The sequence below is a fragment of the Garra rufa genome, chromosome 19, assembly GCF_049309525.1.
Source record: "Garra rufa chromosome 19, GarRuf1.0, whole genome shotgun sequence".
NCBI lineage: Eukaryota > Metazoa > Chordata > Actinopteri > Cypriniformes > Cyprinidae > Garra > Garra rufa.
The window spans coordinates 24,628,712-24,647,758 of NC_133379.1; the positions used below are offsets into that span (position 1 = coordinate 24,628,712).

Consider the following 19,047-nt stretch of genomic DNA (forward strand, 5'->3'; position numbering starts at 1 on the left):
AGCTGGTTTTAGCTGGTCTCCCAGCCTGGCCAGGCTGGTCAGGCTGGTTTTAGCTGGTGGTTTTCCAGCCTGACCAGCTAAGACCAGCCTGACCAGCCTGGCCAGGCTGGAAAAATGGCCAAAACCCCTCTAAAGCCAGCCTGCCAACCAGCTATGAGTCAGCTAAAACCAGGCTGGTTGACCAGCTAAAACCAGCCAACCAGCCTAGGCTGGTTTTAGCTGTTTTTTTCACCAGGGTAATCGGGATATTAAGTAAAGATCATGTTCCTACCGTAAATATATCAAAACTTAATTTTTGATTAGTAATATGCATTGCTAAGAATTTGGACAACTAAAGGCGATTTTCTAAATATACTTTTTTTGCACCCTCAGGCCAGGCTGGTTTTAGCTGTTTTTTAGCAGGAAAATCGATCATTTTGACCCATACAATGTATTTTTGACTATTGCTACAAATATACCTGTGCTACTTATGACTGGTTTTGTGGTCCAGGGTCATATTTTATTAACAAACACAGAAGTCGACGACCCCGGTGAAAAAACAAACAAAAAAAAAAAACAGCTAAAACCAGTTTAGGCTGGTTGGCTGGTTTTAGCTGGTAATAGCTAGTCAGCAGGCTGGTATTAGAGGGGTTTTGGCCACTTTCCCAGCCTGGTTAGGCTGGTCTCAACCGTTTTTTTTTAGCAGGAAAATCGATCATTTTGACCCATACAATGTGTTTTTGACTATTGCTACAAACCTGTGCTACTTATGACTGGTTTTGGTTCAGGGTCATATTTTATTAACAAACACAGAAACGCGTCGACCCTGGTGAAAAAAAAAAAAAAAAAACAGCTAAAACCAGTCTAGGCTGGTTGGCTGGTTTTAGCTGGTCATAGCTGGTCAGCAGGCTGGTTTGGGGTTTTGGCCACTTTTCCAGCCTGGTTAGGCTGGGAAACCACCATCTGAAACCAGCTACTTCCAGCTTAAACCAGCTAAGAGCAGCCAACCAGCCTATGCTGGTTTTAGCAGTTTTTTCAGCAGGGGAAGGACCAGTATTCTTTTCCATTAATTTGTGGAAACTGTAAATAATACTAAAATATCTATACCCAATTTGTTCCACTAGATGGCAGCATAAGACAAAAGTCTTAAGAATGTCCTCAAACTCTTTACCTCTCTTGTTGGACTGGTTATATATTTCTAATTAATTGTATTAAGGTGTGCTGTTACCACGTTTTTTAGCGTTTTTATCGATTATATATATATAAATAAATATACTTTAAACGTGGTAACAGCTTACAATGTCAATGCCTGTGTTGGTACTATAATTAGGGATGGCTGTATAGTTTCTGAAGCCATATATAACAATCCGGTACATAAACACAATTTTTCAGAATCAGCAAGAAAATCTAATTCTGTATTTTCACTGAAAGAAATGACATAAATGCAGTAATCTACCAAACAGTGTACAACCTTTTAATTCACTTCCTTTATAAAACCAAACAAGAAAAAGCCTTGCCAGCTCTGAAGCCACAACAAAATAGCTGGCAGGAAACTGTCTTTCCTGAACACCTGTAACCAAAGTGGATTCTGGGAAAAAACAGAGCAACAACATGCACTAAAAACATTCAGTGTTGATGACAATTACAGTATACAGCAATAAAAATACACCAATGCACAGACTCTCAGAAACCTGAGCTACATTGTAGCAACAGTGCTTACTTTTAGAGCTAATACAATATGATATTAAAACAGTGCATTCTGTGTTTACAGAAAGATTGATTACAAAACAAAGCAATGCGTGTTGACTTGGAAGTACAGATTTCAACAGTCTTCTGAAAACAACAGAAAAATATCATATTCCACTCGCTATATTACAGTCTGTACAGTAAACATATCTGTTTTTATATGAAAAATATTATTCATTTGTTTCTGACAAAAGACTCATAATGTTTTAATCTTAAAATAAAAATAGCAATAATGAACTCAAATAAATGTAAAACATTTTAAGCTAAAAAAAATTATAAACACTCTGGGCACCTTTATATCAAATAACGAATATGACCACTTTTATGACAACATCACAGCATATGTAGAGTGTTATTCACAATATAAATGTACAACAGTGTAAAACAATCAATACATCTACAGTTGAAGTCAAAAGTTTACATACAACTTGCAGAATCTGCTAAATGTTAATTATTTTACCAAAATAAGAGGGATCATACAACATGCATGTTATTTCTTATTTAGTACTGACCTGAATAAGATATTTCACACAAAAGACGTTCACATATAGTCCACAAGAGAAATAAAAGTTGAATTTATAAAAATGACCCTGTTCAAAATGAAAATAGTTGAATTTATAAAAATGACCCTGTTAAAACTTATCCACAGCTCTGTTTCTTTTTTTTTTTTTTTTTTGTCTAGTGATAGTTGTTTATGAGTCCCTTGTTTGTCTGGAACAGTTAAACTGCCCACTTTGTCTTCAGAAAAATCCTTGAGGTCCCACAAATTCTTTGGTTTTTCAGCATTTGTGTGTATTTAAACCCTTTCCAACAATGACTGTATGATTTTGAGATCCATCTTTTCACACTGAGGACAACTGAGGGGACTATTACAGCAACTATTACAGAAGGTTCAAATGCTTACTGATGCTCCAGAAGGAAACATTATGCATTATGAGCCAGGGGTGTAAACTTTTGAACAGAATGAAGATGTGTACATTTTTCTTATTTTGCTTAAATTCTCATTTAGTACTGCCCTTCAAAAGTTACAGATGATAGCTAAATGTTTCCCAGAAGACAAAATAAATTAGATTTACCCTGATCTTCAAATTTAAAAAGTTTGTACCCCCTGGCTCTTAATGCATCGTGTTTTCTTCTGAATTGTCAGTGAGCATTTTAACCTTCTGTAATAGTTGCATATGAGTCTCTCAGTGTCAAGAGATGGATCTCAAAATCATACAGTCATAGTTGGAAAGGTTTCAAATACACAAAAATGCTGAAAAACCCCAGCATTTGTGGGACCTGAAGGATTTTTCAGAAGAACAGCGGGCAGTTTATCATATGGGTAAGGACACAGTATTAAGAATCAGGTGTATGTAAACTTTTGAACGGGGTAATTTTTATAAATTCAACAAATTTTTTCTCTTATGGACTATATGTAAACGTCTTTTATGTGAAATATCTTTTTTCAGGTCAGTACTAAATAAAAAACGACTAAATAACAGCATGCATTTTGATAAAATAATTAACATTTTGCAGATTCTGCAAGGTGTATGTAAACTTTTGACTTCAACTGTAAGTGTGATACAATGGAGTCAAGTAAAATTAAAAGCTGACCAAAAAAACAGGAATAAAATAATTGTCTTCTTAAAATACTGGGTTACAATTGCTTTAAGATGTTCCTGTCTTAATTTTTCAAATCAGGACCAAACAGAAACAGCGCTTTCAGCAACACTTGCAGGTCTTCACAATCATATTTGACAGCTGTTCTACCTGTGGAAAGTTTTAACATTATTTAAATGTTGACAACTGACGAAAGTGATATTAAAAACATCAATTAAATCAGTTCTGACCTTATGTTGCCGGCCCACGTAGTAAAGGATGGGCAGTGGGTCTAGAACCTGAGGTACACAGCAGGGTTGAGCAGATGCACCAGGATTGTGATGCCTATACAGCGCGAGAACCTGCAGGCAAAGAAAATCAGACAATTTCAGGTCCATATTTTCTAAACATTCCAGTTCTAATTTGTCAGTTTTGATTGCTACCTGTGAGTACTTATTTTCTGAAGTCCAGACGAAAGAGCAAGAGCCAGTGCAATAGTTGGCATAATAACCAGAAGGTTCATGTATCCACTTCCAGCCCAGGTCCTTGCGGAAGTCAATGTACAGACTCCTCACACAGCAGCCATCAGACTTACTGCATTTAACATGAAGATGTCACACTGTGAGGCATTTGATATAGTAAGAATAAATAATGTAAATTTGACTTTACATTGACTCATAAAAAGGCTCACTCTGTACAAACTCGATCTGTTTCAGTTTGGCGCTTTCTGCGAGATTTTGACGAGCTGTGCCCGTCAAGAGGAAGTGACATTACCAAAATGTGAGGCTTTGGCATATTTTCTGATAAGGCTTTTTTATCACCTCTTAATTGAGTCAAACCTGCAAACACAAAGAGCAATATTAGCATGTTCTGTCAACATCAAGACATATAGGATTTTAATTTTAATTCACAAACCTGCTATTTTGAATGGAAATGGCTTCAGATGGTCACAATTATCAGCCATCTTCAATTGAAATCCTTGCTCTGCCTCTATGAATCAAATTTTATAGAAAGTTTTATTTTATAATGCATACATTGCCTGTGTGTAATAACACTTCTTTTAATCAGATACACCACTCTTACAGTGCCAGTGTTTCTGTAATTTATATATATATATATATATATATATATATATATATATATATATATATATATAGTGCCTTGCGAAAATATTCATACCCCTTCATTTTTTTTTACATTTTGTTATGTTGCTGCCTTATGTTAAACTACTTGATTTTACTTTTTTCCCACATCAATCTACACTCCCTACTCCATAATGGCAAAGCAGAAAATGTGTTTTTAACATTTGTGCAAATTTATTTAAAAAAAACTGAAAAGATCCTGTTGCATAAGTATTCATACCCATTTCTGGGACACTCGAAATTTAGCTCAGGAGCATTCATATTGCTTCTAGATGTTACTACACTTCGAGTGGAGTTAAACTGTGGCAAATTCATTTGAATGAGTATGATTTAGAAAGGCACACACCTCTCAGAAAAGGTCTAACAGCTGAAAACGCATATCAGAGCAAAAACCAAGTCCTGAGGTCAAGATAACTGCCTGTAGAGCTCAGTGACAGACTTGCATTAAGGCAATGATCTAGGGAAGAGTTCAGAAAAAAATCTGCTGCATTGAAGGTTCACAGAAGCATGTAGCCTCCATTATCCATAATGGAAGACGATTGGAACAACTAGGACTCTAGAAAATGTCTGCCAGCCCCCATCCAAGCTGACAGAGCCTGAGAGGTGAAAAGGTGACGCAAAGAATGGCAGATAATTGCCAAATGCAGATGTGCAAAGCTTGTCACATCATACCCAAAAAGACTTGAGGCTGTAAAGGTTCTTCAACTATGTACTGAGTTAAGGGTATGAATACTTATGCAATGAACTTATTTCAGTGTTTTATTTTTAATAAATTTGTCAAATTTGCAAATCTGTTTTTTTGCTTTGTCATTATTATGGTGTATGGAGTGTAAATTGATGTTATGGTGTATGGAGTGTAAATTGATGTGGGGAAAAAAATAATTTAAAGCAGGTTAACATAATGCTGCAACAACACATGAAAAAAATGAAGGGGTATGAATACTTTTGCAAGGCACTGTAGTTTAAAAATTCTGCACATTTTGGTCTGCAGCAGTGTTATTTTTGTATTATTATGTATTATGTATTAGTATTAATTAATAAAAAAAATTAACTAGTTTTTATTTTTATATTTTCCATTTCAATTCATGATTAATTTAATTAATAATATTAATTTTGTTATGTGATTTTGTCATTTTATTAGTTTTCATTAGGTTGTTAATATTTCTGTTTAGCTTTAATTTATTTTTATTTCAGTTTTGGTATCTTAGTTCTTCAAAAATGATTTATTAAATTTTAATAAAAACATAGTTTAATTTTTCAGCTTTACTTCAATTACCACAAACCATTTGAATATGAACCACAAATATGAACTGTAGGTATGGTTAACAATAACACTATTTTGTAGTTATTGATAAAAATATTACCCATAAATAAAAATGTGTTTGATCATTACTTGATTCTTAAGTGATGTATGCAATTCAGTTTGTGTAAAAACTAGATGGAAAATGGAATGGCACAATTTTAAGGATTTTTTTCTGTAATAGGGAAAAGTTATGCAGTAACAGGGCTGAGTGCAAAATGTGGGACGTGACTAAATTTTTTTTTTTTTTTATCACAGATAAATATGTTTATATTTAAGTTATAAAGTTGAGTTGGTCATTTGATGCATTTTAAATGAGCTACTTTTCATGCTAGGTTAATTTGACATTAACAAAAACACACATGATCACATTTGGCAGTTAGCACTGATTCTCACCATTCCTCTGCAGCCAGTCCTTCAAGGTCTGAGTCACATCAAATGACAGCCATTTGCCAGTCATTTGTCTTGAAATAAAACGTGATTCCAGGTAGCGCGACTTGTTTCCAGTGACCTGATACAGCTCCAGTCTCTCCTCTGAATCGTGAGCTATTGAAGAATCCGTCATGCGCAGACGGAGCTCCACCTGGTAGATTGTGCGGTGTAAACCCAATGTGTGGCTTATATCTGTGATGTTGAACCTTAAGATTTTGTCTGGGTTTTCATTCACTGGTGATGAAATAGAAAGCAAAAAAGTTGAAAATATATGTATGGAAATATGACACTGTTTGAATGAAACACAGAAAGAAGGAAGACATGAAGAACAAAGGAGCATATGTTTTTTTAGTGACAATAATAACAATGGGGTACTGTAATTACAGTTGAGGTCAAAAGTTAACATCCCCCTTTTAGAATCTAAAAAATGTTATTCTGAATTACCTGAATTTCTGAGTTACCTGAATAAGATAGGCCTATTTTATATAAAAAATGTTTACATATATTCCACATAGGAAAACAATTTGGATTTAAAAAAATGACCCTGTTCAAAAGTTTACATCCCCTTGATTCTTAATACTGTGTTGTTACCTCAATGACCCACAGCTGTGTTTTTTGTTTAGTCCCTTGTTTGTCCTGAACAGTTAAACTGCCTGCTGTTCTTCCGAAAAATCTTTCAGGTCCCACAAATTCTTTAGTTTTCTCATTCCAACAATGACTGTATGATTTTGAGATCTGTCTTTTCACACTGAGAACAACTTAGGGAATCATATGCAACTATTAGAGAAGGTTCAAATGCTCACTGATGCTCCAGAAGGAAAAACGATGCAGGGGGTGAAAACTTTTGAACAGAATGGAGATGTGTACATTTTTCTTATTTTGCCTAAATATCATTTTTTTATTACTTAGTACTGCCTTTCAGTGATTACAGAAGATAGTTTCATGTTTCCCATAAGACAGAATAAGTTAAATTTACCCTGATTTCCAAAACAGAAAACAATTCCAAAGGTTTTTTACTCCCTGGCTTTTAATACATGTTTTTTTTTCTTCTGGAGCATTAGTGAGCATTTGAAACTTCTGCAGTAGTTGCATATGAGGCCCTCAGTTGTCCTCAATGTAAAAAGATGGATCTCAAAATCATTTGTGGGACCTGAAGGATTTTTCTGAAAAACAGCGGGCAGTTAAACTGTTCAGGACAAACAAGGGACTCATGAACAACTATCACAAAAAAAAAAAAAAAAAACAGCTGAGGATCATTCAGGTAACAACACAGTATTAAGACTCAAAGGGATGTAAACTTTTGAATAGGGTCATTTTTATAAATTCAACTATTATTTTTTTATGTGGACTATATGTAAACATATTTTATGTGAAATATCTTATTCAGGTCAGCACTAAATAAACAACAACATGCATTTTGTATGATTCCTCTTATTTTGATAATTAACATTTTGCTGATTTTGAAAGGGGGGTGTAAACATTTGACTTCAACTGTAGGTACCAATAAAGTAGTCATTCTTTAAAAACAATATATTGGTGCTTTATAAAAGTACATTAGGCCTAGGTAAGACCTCAACAATGATTCTAATGAATCAGAATCTATTGAACAAACCAATCTATTGAAATGAATCTAAATTCAAATAAGCTCATGTAATTGGAAGGATGTGTGTGCATGTTAAATGTGTTTTTATACAAAATACTGAATGAGAGAAATAAAACAATGCCAACCGGCATAGACCGGCCGGTCTATGTGGTAAAATAGTACATCGGGCAGAACATCCAAATGCTCGTCTATCATTCATCAACCTCAAATATGACTTATCATCTATATGTAAGTAGTAGCAACTTTACATGGTCACTCAATCTAATGTTAACATAGAAAAATGTGTGCTATGCAAGTGTACAACAGATGGAGACGCCGGTGCAGTCACTTGTTCTTAAAATACTCATTTTTGGTCATACAGATAAAAGTAATACATCTTTTGAATCTGTAAAGACTTTTATTTGTGTGCACTCAGAACAACAACAATACATTGCGCTTTTGTAAAATAATGAAAGCAAACAGGATGCGCTTTCTGCCGTCTCGCTCTTTGTGAACTTGAGCGTGAAACTTAGAAACTTTGTGTATACTTGTCTTACAGACATGAAAAATAAGGCTATAGAGAGTGAAATGTCTACTTTTAAATTAACCAATTCAAATGGAAAACAAATAGTCAGAGTCAGAGTCGCCGACTTCATCTCTTAAGCCAAAAACAAAGAAAGCTCTAGTTTATCAATAAATTATTAAAACGTTAATGCAGTCTCCTTGCTGTTTTTCGCTGAAACATTCATAATTAATATATCTGCCGGTGCACTGTGGCAAGCTTTTTTGTGTGCACTTGAGTGCATATTAGGCTATGTATACACTTAAAGGCTCATTATTGTGGTTAATTAAAGATGCAACAATTAGTTGCGTATTCCTTAAAGGGATAGTTCACCCAAAAATTAAAATGTGATGTTTATCTGCTTACCCCAAGGGCATCCAAGATGTAGGTGACTTTATTTCCTCAGCAGAACACAAACGAAGATTTTTAACGAAAACCGGTGCAGTCTGCCAGCCAAATAATATGAGTGGATGGGCACCAGACCTTTAAAAGTAAACAAAAACATGCACAGACAAATCCAAATTACACCCTGCGACTTGTGACGATACATTGATGTCTTAAGACATGAAACGATCGGTTTTTGCGAGAAACTGAACAGTATTTATATAATTTTTTACCTTTGATACACAGTCATGTCCATCTGTCATGAGCACGAGTTTAGCATCAGGCACGTTACATGTGAACGCGCTCTGGTGTAGTATACGCAAACGCCATAATGGGAAATCGGTGAAAAGTCCCGAATGAGTTTGCGCTAGCAAATTTAATCTTTTAGCTTTAAATTGGTTTGAACAATCAGGATAAGCACAAGTAATTAGCATTTTGAATAGCCGCTATACCCACAATCTCTGTGCACTGTGTAAACAATGAGTGTTGTATTCATGCGACAGATCGCTTACGGCGTTTGTGTATACTACGCCAGAGCGCGTACATGTGTAACGATCCGGATGACAAGCTCGTGCTCAGGACAGATGGATGTGTTAAAGGTAAAAAATGATATAAATACTGTTCAGTTTCTCGCAAAAACCAATCGTTTCGTGTCTTAAGACATCAATGTATCGTCACGAGCCGCAGGGTGTAATTTGGATTTGTCTGTGCATGTTTTTGTTTACTTTTAAATGTCTGGTGCCCATCCACTCACATTATTTGGCTGGCAGACTGCACCGGTTTTCCTTAAAAATCTTCGTTCGTATTCTTCTGAAGAAACAAAGTCACCTACATCTTGGATGCCCTGGGGGTAAGCAGATAAACATAAAATTTTCATTTTTAGGTGAACTATCCCTTTAAAATGAACGACTACTAGTTGACCAGAAAAATCTTTAGTCGAGGGTAGTTCTAGCTATAATCACTTCGTTACGTCAAAATTCGCAAATTCGCAGAAATAGTTCAAAATTAACTATTAAAAGAATAGCTGAACATACATTCACACATACAAATATACAGTTTAAATTGTTACTGCCATGAGTTATTATTTTGGAATAAATGAAAAATGCTCAAAAACACTAACTTGATGAGATTCATATATAGAATATTGATTACATTGTTAATGTGAAAATATAAAACAGAATTTTTTTTTTCTGTTTTCCTTTTCAGATAGTGTAAGTAATGTTTATTTAACCAAGAAAATGTGACTGGGACATGAAAATTAATTTGTAAAAAAGCCTCCTCATTTCAGAACATCACCGCACCGTCAGTGGTTTTACAAGTTCATTAGACACCAAACATCAAAACATCCCCAAACCAGAGCTGTCTTTTTCATCCAAATAAGGTTTTAAGAGACAACAACAGATCAAGAGATATTTGGAGTTGTGTGGTACTGTAGTTTACCAAAGAGCTCTCAATCCAGGATCTGAGTCACTTCATTAGCGTTCTCTTAGCAGCCTTCCTTCCTGTTTGTGGTCAGATAATTTGCACACACCCTCAATCCTCTGAGGAAATCATCGGGCACATGGCATTTAGCTAACACTAAATAAGGCGCTGTATTGATTCAACAATCGACAGGCTAGACAACAGAGAAAGGACAGACCCACTCACTTGGTTTCATGGCGAACTTATGAACCTCTTTAGCATAGTATTCCTCCTCCATAGGATCTTCTACAGGTTGGTGTACAGGAGTCGCCGCCTGCTCCTCATTTAGCTCTATGGTGCTGTTGTACACTGAGATGAGCTCTGCTGGGATGTTTTTAACCTCCTCTTCCTCATCTACTTCTGGTTCCTTGGACAGTCGTAGCTTGCTGAGAATCTGTCCTCGGATGGCTTCAATGCGCTTTCTCTTTATTAGTTCCAGGTCTAAAGGACTGCATGTTGACAATGCTCTACCATAGTGCAAAAATCCCAACAGACATTGCAATGCCAATAATAAACTCTCCACCCTCATGGTCAGCGTCGCTGGAAAGTCTTTAAATATGGTGCTAGATTGTTACAGAACTTAAACGTCTTGAGCACTTCTAGATACAATGCTGGCGTCGCTTTAGCATTGCTGTAGCATAAGCTGAACTTGTCTTCTTTACTTCAAACTCAACAGCCTGAATCAAAACCCAAACATCACTGAGATATTGATGACCACACTGGCATAAGAGACTCAATGGATCTGAAATGAAACAAACAAAACTCACCAATGAAGTCAGCGGTCCATTAACATTACACAATAGATGTCCTTGCAAACCACCATGCTTCATTTACAGTACATAGTTTCCATTCGATAAACTTAATGGTTCCTTGCGTCCCGCTCAACAGGAACAAACAACAAGTATCAAAGCAATATCGGTTCTTTTCGTGTGCCGTACCCTTGTTCTGAAAACACTTAGTTTGCTCTCAACTCAAGGAATGACAAAAGAGGAAAAGGAAGCAGCACAGTTTAAGCAAATGACACAACACTTCCTTTGCAGCACAGTTTCCCCTGTAGATTTAACTCAAACTGTGGACAATATGTGAGGCAAGGGTTTAGTTTAACTCATGATGGCACTCATACGCCTGAATCAGCTGCCTATTGCTATCCACTCGACAAAGAATTAAACATTTAGAATGAAACAAGATGTTTGCCTGATTAAACAAGAATTTACTAGAGAATGTTAAATTAAGGCCTGTTCATACCAAGAGTGAAAACTCTTAAAATAATTATAACCATAAACATTAATGGCCACTTTTACGCATGATAATGTTCTGTATTTGTTGTCTGCTACTTTAAATCCTTGAGCTTGAGTGGATCATGGTTGGCTATCAATGAAAAAAAAATTCAACAATATTGTTTTTCTGCGTCATTATCGTTTTAGTTGTAGTGTGGACTTCCTTATTTTCTCAGAGAATTACAACAGTTATTACTTTATATTATATACTTCATGGTCTAAAATAGCATGGGTATATTTGTAGCAATAGCCAAAAATACAGTTTTTCTTTTATGCCAAAAATCATTAGGATATTAAGTAAAGATCATGTTTCATAAAGATATTTAGTAAATGTCCTACCTTAAATATATCAAAGATTACTTTTTGATTAGTAATATGCATTGCTAAGAACTTCGTTTGGACAATTTTAAAAGCAATTTACTCAATATTTAGATTTTTATGCACTCTCGGATTCCAGATTTTCAAATAGTTGTATCTCAGCCAATTATTGTCCTATTCTAACAAAGCTTGTTTGTTTAGCTTTCAGATGACGTATAAATCTCAATTTCAAAAAAGTGACCCTTATGACTGGTTTTGTGGTCTAGGGTCACAAATAAGGTCTTTGACAATTATAGGTGGGTGTGCTCTGGGACTTTACCTTGTTTGACATGGAAATTTTTTTTCTGCTGTTGTGCTGACCTTTGAAGCAAATAAATCGTGGCCTACTGCTATCTCATTTTTCAAAAGTATTATTCATGTATTTGTATGATAAACCTTTTAATAAGAAATGAATGAGGTTGGTTGGGGTATGTTGAGGTAACAGTTAAATGGCACAACAGAAATTATGTTGGGGCTGCAGTTTATCTGTTTGAATATCTTCTACATCTTGTGTTTACAGAATGCAGACTCATTTCCCACAGGAGGTATCCTACTTTCAAACTTGAGAACAATTTGAAGAAAGCAGATTAGCAGAGGTACCAGAAATGATGACAACTCATCAACTTAAAAGAAAACCCTCCCCCTTCTCTATTTTTGTCTATATAAAGAAACAGAGTTTAAGAGAGGAACTGATGAGCTTCAATACAGGCAGGATGCGAAACAGTGGATTAAAATACGCTTAATGCCCTTTCAAAACATTTCTGAAACAGGATGGTGTTGATAATTTCACCCCTTCAGAATAGTTGTGTGCCTAAATGTAAATATATAAATGTATATATTTATTAGTCTTTTAAATATTTTCCGGCTCACTTTGACTCACCATAGCTTGCTGATTGTTGATGGCAAAAATGAGCTGTGATCTTACTCGCTCTTTAGTCTTTTTTTAGACTCGCTAAAACGGTTAGAAACTCAACACAGGAAATGAGCAAAATGTGACAAAGATTGATTGTCACCATCTACACAACACAGAGACCTGCTACAAAATGTTACAGAAAGATCTGTCTGTATTAAAAAAATAGAACTACACAACCAGTCAAAAGTATTTTTTTATGTTTTTTTAAAAAGGTGTCTCTTCTGCTCACCAAGTCTGTATTTATTTGATCCAAGTACAGCAAAAAACAGTGAAAAAAAAAATTTGTACTATTTAAAATAACCGTTTTCTATTTGAATATATTTTAAAATGTAATTTATTCCTGTGATCAACACTAAATTTTCTGCATCATTACTCATCATAATCTTGTCACATGATCCTTCAGAAATCATTCTAATATGCTGATTTGCTGTTCAGGAAAATGTATTATTAATAATATCAATATTTAAAACAGTTGAGTATTTTTTTTTTTCAGGTTTCTTTGATGAATAGAAAGATCCAAATACCATTATTTATCTTAAATAAAAAGCTTTTGTAACATTATACACTATACCATTCAAAAACTTGGAGTCAGTATAATATTTTTTAGAATTTCTATAAAAAATGATAGAAATTAATGCTTTTATTTAGCAAGGATGCTTTAAATTGATCAAAAGTGATGACATTTCAGATAAATGCTGTTCTTCTGAACTTTTTATTTATCAAAGAAACCGGAAAATTCTATGTAGCTGTTTTGAACATATTAATTTTTTTTTTTTTTTTTTTTTGAGCAGCAAATCAGAATATTAAAATAATTTCTGAAGGATCATGTGACTAGAGTATGATGCTAAAATTCAGCTTTGAAATCACAGGAATAAATTACATTTTAAAATATATTCAAATAGAAGTTACTTTAAATAGTAAAATCAGTAAAAAAAATTAAAAAATACTGTTTTAACTGTACTTTGGATCACATAAACGCAGGCTTGTTGAGCAGAAGAGACTTAAAAAAAACACATTAAAAATACTATTTTATTCAATAACTTTTGACTGGGAGTGCATATACTAAACTGAGTGAGGTTTTTATTCAATTGCTCTTTCTCATATCAATTCTTGATAGATGACTTAAAAATGCTTCATTGAGAAATGCTTAACGTTTGAAAATTAACAAATTTAATTGCATCAAAACAAAACACAATTCTATAAAACATACAAAGTGTACAAAAAAAGTGTACAAAATGAAATTAAAAAGTATTGTTTGAGATCCAAAGCACAAAAAAAACACATTATCAGTCTTGTATAACTTACAACATTTTTACATTCACACTCACCTTATGTAAGTACCTCCTGCCCAGTATGACAAAATATTTTACCTTCTTTTCGCTCTCTGATCTGAAATGTGGGACAATCTGCAGTCCATTCTCAACTCTCCACACCATATCTGTCAAAGTGGCGCAGAATAACGCACAGCTCTAGTTCAACTGTGCCCATGCCAACCGTGTGGAGTCTGTATCTGTCTGCGCCACTGTAAATAAGATCTGGCGAGCGCAGCTGCGGACCTCCTCCGACAAACATCTCAGCAAGTTGATCCTGCCAGGATCCCAGCGGTCGCCATGTCACGCACTGCAGACGATGTTGTCCTGGGCTTGATGGTACGTGGATATAACCATAACCATACAGCTGGCATCGGCCAAAAGAGTCCTGGTGCCACACTTGGAGATGAAGCTTTGGCCATCCTAGAGATTACAGAATATACATTCTGTATATTAAATCATTCTTAAACTCATTCTGCAATTTTAAAATATCAGACAAATACCTTGTAGGCCCTTGGTAGTGTAGTGCAAATCAATGGGATGACTCCAGTATGCCATGTCCCCGGTTTGAGGCATGTCCACTTGAGTCTGGCCTTCCTTCAAACCAGAAAGAAGCCTCCATGCTCCTCCTGAATGACACAAGAGAAGTTTTAGTACTTTTTATTAAAGCAGACTTTGGGAAGTCTATCATTAAAATAAAAATTCATAAAAAAAATATTTATACATCATAATAACTGTCTATGAGACCAGACTTTTTTTAGTTTTGGTCACCACTTTGCAAAGCCCTTAAGTGAAAGAAAAATTAATATTTTAATGTTTTCGCATTCTCTCAGAAAACAATTCTGTAATTTTACAAAAATATTGCATTCCACCAAGAAACGTTGCATTCTTTCACAAAACTATTGTGCTCTTGAGAGACTTTGTGATCTTATGCATAAGTATCGCTATTATTATTATTATATATTAATATTATTACTACCACAAAAGTTTTGAAAGCGAACACAAAGTTTTTTTTTTTTTTTTTTTTTTTTTTTGGGAGAACACAAGACTACCACAACCCTTCAGGGGTCCGTTTAACTTTAGTTTATGACAAAGTACAAACAGTCATACCTAAAATTATTCAAAAACCATATGTAATTTTTGAAATATTTTTTACAAGTGGGTACAGGGCACTATAGTTCATTCATGTAAGTGAGAATAGCAAAATAAAGTAAACTGTGACTTATTACACCCAAAAATTCTTGGGACCAAAAATTATTCAAACACTTTGACCTGACCACGTTTTGCTTAAGTGTTTTTTCTTTAATTGCTAATGCAACCTTTTTGCATGACAGAATGACCAAAATTAAAGGAACCGTATGTAGGATTGTGGCCAAAACTGGTACAGCAATCACTTTCAAAATACTGTAGAACGGTGTATCCCCTCCCCCTCAACCCTGACTCGAGGTTGCCAGCTAAGCTGCAGGAACGCAGGCTGCTACAAGGAGCGTCTAATGGCAAGTGACGAGTCCTACACAGTAATTTTTTTTTCTTCTTTTAATTATGTTTATGCTTCACAAGAGATGTTTTGCAAAGTAATTATGTATCGCAAAAATTTACTAATGGCGATTAGCCAAATATTTCGTAAAGATGTACTGTAATAACACATTTCAGTCGGAACATAGATTGTTTTCATACCCTGCTAGTGGTGCGATATAAAGCTTTTTATGAACGCATTTAGCACAAACGACCATGGAAAATCCACTGTTTACGGAAGCAAAGTTAGCCAAACATAGATGAATCTTACCTGTCCAAAAGAAAATTAGCAACGTTGGCGTTTTCAGCCGTCTCCATCTTTCAAAGGCATCTCCTATACAAATCCTTGTTTTATTTCGGACTTTGTCACGATGTATTTCGCATCCATAAAGAGGTCTTTTAGGTTTCGTAATGTTATACATGTTTTATCCGACACTTCCTAGCTGCAGCTGTAACTAGAGGAGAGCTGGCAACCCGGAGGACGAAACTCTACTGACTTCATGATTAGTAGATAGCTGGAGGGTGGAGCCTCAGACCAAAACACAAAATGACAACAATAACATCAGTTGTGGGCTGCAAGTGTCACTTTTAAATGACAATATCCTGGCCGGACCACTGTTGTCAGTGATATAAGTATTTGAAATGAACATGATTTCTTAATGTCTAGTGACATGTCAGGGTCATTTTATGATTAACTGAAATACATTTCTTACATACGGTTCCTTTAAGCATTGTTTAGTAATTGTATAATGTAATTGTAATGTATAATGTAATTGTAAAAGTATTAATAGTTGTTTAAATACTGTCACACTAACACACTACATAGATTTCTATCAAAGTTATCAGAAATTTTCAAGATCAATTTGTTCTGACACAGTTTAACTCTTTAGTTCTTGTCAAATTTAACTATCATTTTCTAAACTATTCTGAATAAACTGTGATAATGAGAGACATGTTGAAGGCATCTGAATACATTTTGGTTTGCCTGTAACATTTACAATACAATATTATATACAATAAAACCAATAAAGGTCACCTGTGTGTACACCCCATTTGCAGAAGAGGCTGTTCTGTGGGAATCCGGTGGCCCCAATGATTTGTCCAATTATGTGCAATTCTGCCATAGGAGTCCTGAAATATTATGGAATATGTTAGTCATTACATCAATCTGTTTAATCTGTCCAATCTTCATACGATTGACAAACTTCATAAACCTCATACTTTTCAGTTATAAATACAGTTTCAGAGTCGTTACAGTTTTTTTAGGTGCACTAAAACATGTTTAGATAACAGTTTTAGTTTTCAGTGTAACATTAGTCTTTCTACGGGTGTCTAACGTCAACCTGGTAACTAGTGTAACAATTCAAGCTAGTAATTTATATCGCTAACCATCTCTAATTAGCGACGCATGTAGACTCGTTTCACAACTCCGTTAACAAAGCAGAACAGTTCAATCTAACACGCGTAACGTTACCTCAATCACCACAATCGATTCATTGATCGGAAATGCTGGTAAAATTAGCAATAAGGCTAATCCAGTTAGCTTGTTCCCTGTTTACAGCGCCTTCCTGTCGTCAAGGATGATTTCCTTAGCAACTCACTTCCTCGTGCTCTGTGTTTGAGGATAATTTTAGTTTGAAAAGGCTTGCCTCTGCCATCTGGCGGCAAGTGCTTGTGTTTCTTCAGAGAGTATAGAACATTTTTTACAGTCTATGGTATAGAACAGTGTTTCCCAAACTTTTTTTCTGGGGACCCACATTTTAAAGTCGATAAATCCTTGTGACCCAATAAACATTAGGACCATATAGTTCATATATCACGAAGAGAATTTATGCATTAACAAAATATGTCTGACCATTTTTAAGGTCAGTTAAGCTTCCACTTAACTATTTAAAAGAGATACAGATATTTGACAAAGCACAATTTTTTTTATTTACCTGTTGTTGACAATAAGTAAAATGCAGAGGTGAAATGAGAAAGGAAGAGTTGACAAGGGATCTCATTGTTTTCATATTCTTATCATTACAGTGTGTACACAATTTATACTTAATGAGACAAAGTGCAAAATAGGGCAGTTAATCATTTGTTTTTCTTCCTATCATCAATAAAACCAGACAGAATCAATGCATGCCTTTCATATAACATTCAATGCTTTGCACATCTACCAGAATAATATGAGCATTAAGTTAAATAAAAAACAATTTTCTTTACTGAAATATTTTTGAGAACTTTTTTATGCACCCACTGTGACCACATTTACTCAAGTAAGATACTTTGAGGCAAAATACATAATAAAAATAAAAATACAAAATAAATACAGTCTATGAGTGCAGAGCGCATCTAAAGAACAAAAAAAAAAAAAAAAAAAAAAAAAATAAGGCAGAAGAAGAACGACGAGCTGCCCTCGTGCGGCTAATAGGTGAACTACACATATACATTTTAATCAAGAGTATATAGCACACTGAAAAATAGTGCTCGACTTGGCGACCCATACAAAATCTCCCGGGACCCCGCCTTTGGGAATGACTGGTATAGAATACCAAGAGGCGAAACTCTGTTGCTGTTTTTCGGTAGCGCGGCCGCCATTCTGGGGTGAAAATTCCAACTGGACAGCACTACAGAAGCAGACTGAATGACAACGAAATAGAAGTCAAAGTGGAAATAAAAGAATGTGACTGCAGGGAAGTAGAGTGTGACACGAAAAGGTGCAAAAAGTCACTCTACATTGTCAGATTTATTTTACGGATCAGAATCCATCACATTTTACGCACCCAAAATTGGCAAATCTCACAGCCAATTCAGAAGCGCAATAGACAATTTCTCAAATTAAGTCATCATTAAATGTTATGACTAAGTTACTACAGTAAAAGTTGTATTGTGTTATTATATGTTTTATGTTATTCCATGGAATGTCTGGATACTGGATTCTGATTGGCTGGCAGGTGTGCAGTAAAACCGTTTAATGCACAGGTAGCTCCAAGTCAGTTTAATCACCGTTCTATAGACCTTTTTCCTGAACACGGAAGTAAGTCCGACTCTTAACTGAAAGAATGCTTTGCATTTCCGGTCTGCATTGTTTCTAGTCACATTAGGATATATTCCGAGCTGGGGCACGTGCCCCAGTTAAAATATGCTGTGCCCCAGTAAAATCTCAAATTTGAGTTATAATTTACGTTGATAATCCCAAAATAAAGACATTAAACTACATGTAACAACTGAATTAACTAGTAATGGGGGCCTGTGCCCCAGTAGAGCTTTAGGTCTAGCAACTCCCCTGGTTAAACCTATTCCAATGTTTTTAAAAAGCACATGGCTCCATAGCGCCATCACTTAGCAATGTCGCAATGACCGTCATTTGTCAGTGCCTCACTTTCATGAGTGTGTAGATGACACGAAGCTGCCGACGTTAGCTACATTAAAAAGAGTTGGACGCTATTTGAATGGGTTCCTATGGAAACCGGAACAGAAAAGCATTCAATCGGACGTTAGAATTCGTAATGGCGGCG

The 19,047-nt window shown here is 35.1% G+C and overlaps 2 protein-coding genes across 3 annotated transcripts; both read right to left on the bottom strand.

The window, feature by feature from the left end:
- Positions 1–2,379: 2,379 nt before the first annotated feature.
- On the bottom strand, positions 2,380–11,129 carry tgfb1b (transforming growth factor, beta 1b). 2 transcript variants are annotated; one of them, XM_073824141.1, is made up of 8 exons: positions 10,937–11,129; positions 10,356–10,846; positions 6,145–6,414; positions 4,222–4,296; positions 3,998–4,145; positions 3,750–3,900; positions 3,558–3,668; positions 2,380–3,477 (listed from the first exon to the last, which is right to left on the bottom strand). In XM_073824141.1, the coding sequence occupies exons 2-8, from the start codon at positions 10,696–10,698 to the stop codon at positions 3,430–3,432; spliced, it is 1,146 nt and encodes a 381-aa protein (XP_073680242.1). In that variant the 5' UTR covers positions 10,699–10,846; positions 10,937–11,129; the 3' UTR covers positions 2,380–3,429. The 2 variants fall into 2 exon arrangements, with proteins under 2 accessions (XP_073680242.1, XP_073680243.1); XM_073824142.1 differs by having other exon boundaries at positions 10,356–11,129.
- A 2,747-nt stretch (positions 11,130–13,876) lies between these two features.
- b9d2 (B9 domain containing 2) lies at positions 13,877–17,130 on the bottom strand. Its single transcript, XM_073824143.1, has 4 exons — positions 17,016–17,130; positions 16,578–16,672; positions 14,530–14,655; positions 13,877–14,449 (listed from the first exon to the last, which is right to left on the bottom strand). The coding sequence occupies exons 2-4, from the start codon at positions 16,663–16,665 to the stop codon at positions 14,136–14,138; spliced, it is 528 nt and encodes a 175-aa protein (XP_073680244.1). The 5' UTR covers positions 16,666–16,672; positions 17,016–17,130; the 3' UTR covers positions 13,877–14,135.
- Between the last annotated feature and the right edge of the window lie 1,917 nt (positions 17,131–19,047).

Coding starts and splice junctions, on each gene's coding strand:
- tgfb1b (XM_073824141.1), bottom strand. CDS start 10,698: ATGAGGGTGGAGAGTTTATTATTGGCATTGCAATGTCTGTTGGGATTT. Junction 6,415..10,355: donor TAAGTTCGCCATGAAACCAA/GTGAGTGGGTCT, acceptor TTTCATCACCAG/TGAATGAAAACCCAGACAAA. Junction 3,901..3,997: donor ACAGATCGAGTTTGTACAGA/GTGAGCCTTTTT, acceptor TGTTAAATGCAG/TAAGTCTGATGGCTGCTGTG.
- b9d2 (XM_073824143.1), bottom strand. CDS start 16,665: ATGGCAGAATTGCACATAATTGGACAAATCATTGGGGCCACCGGATTC. Junction 14,656..16,577: donor CAAATGGGGTGTACACACAG/GTGACCTTTATT, acceptor TGTGTCATTCAG/GAGGAGCATGGAGGCTTCTT. Junction 14,450..14,529: donor CACTACCAAGGGCCTACAAG/GTATTTGTCTGA, acceptor TGTAATCTCTAG/GATGGCCAAAGCTTCATCTC.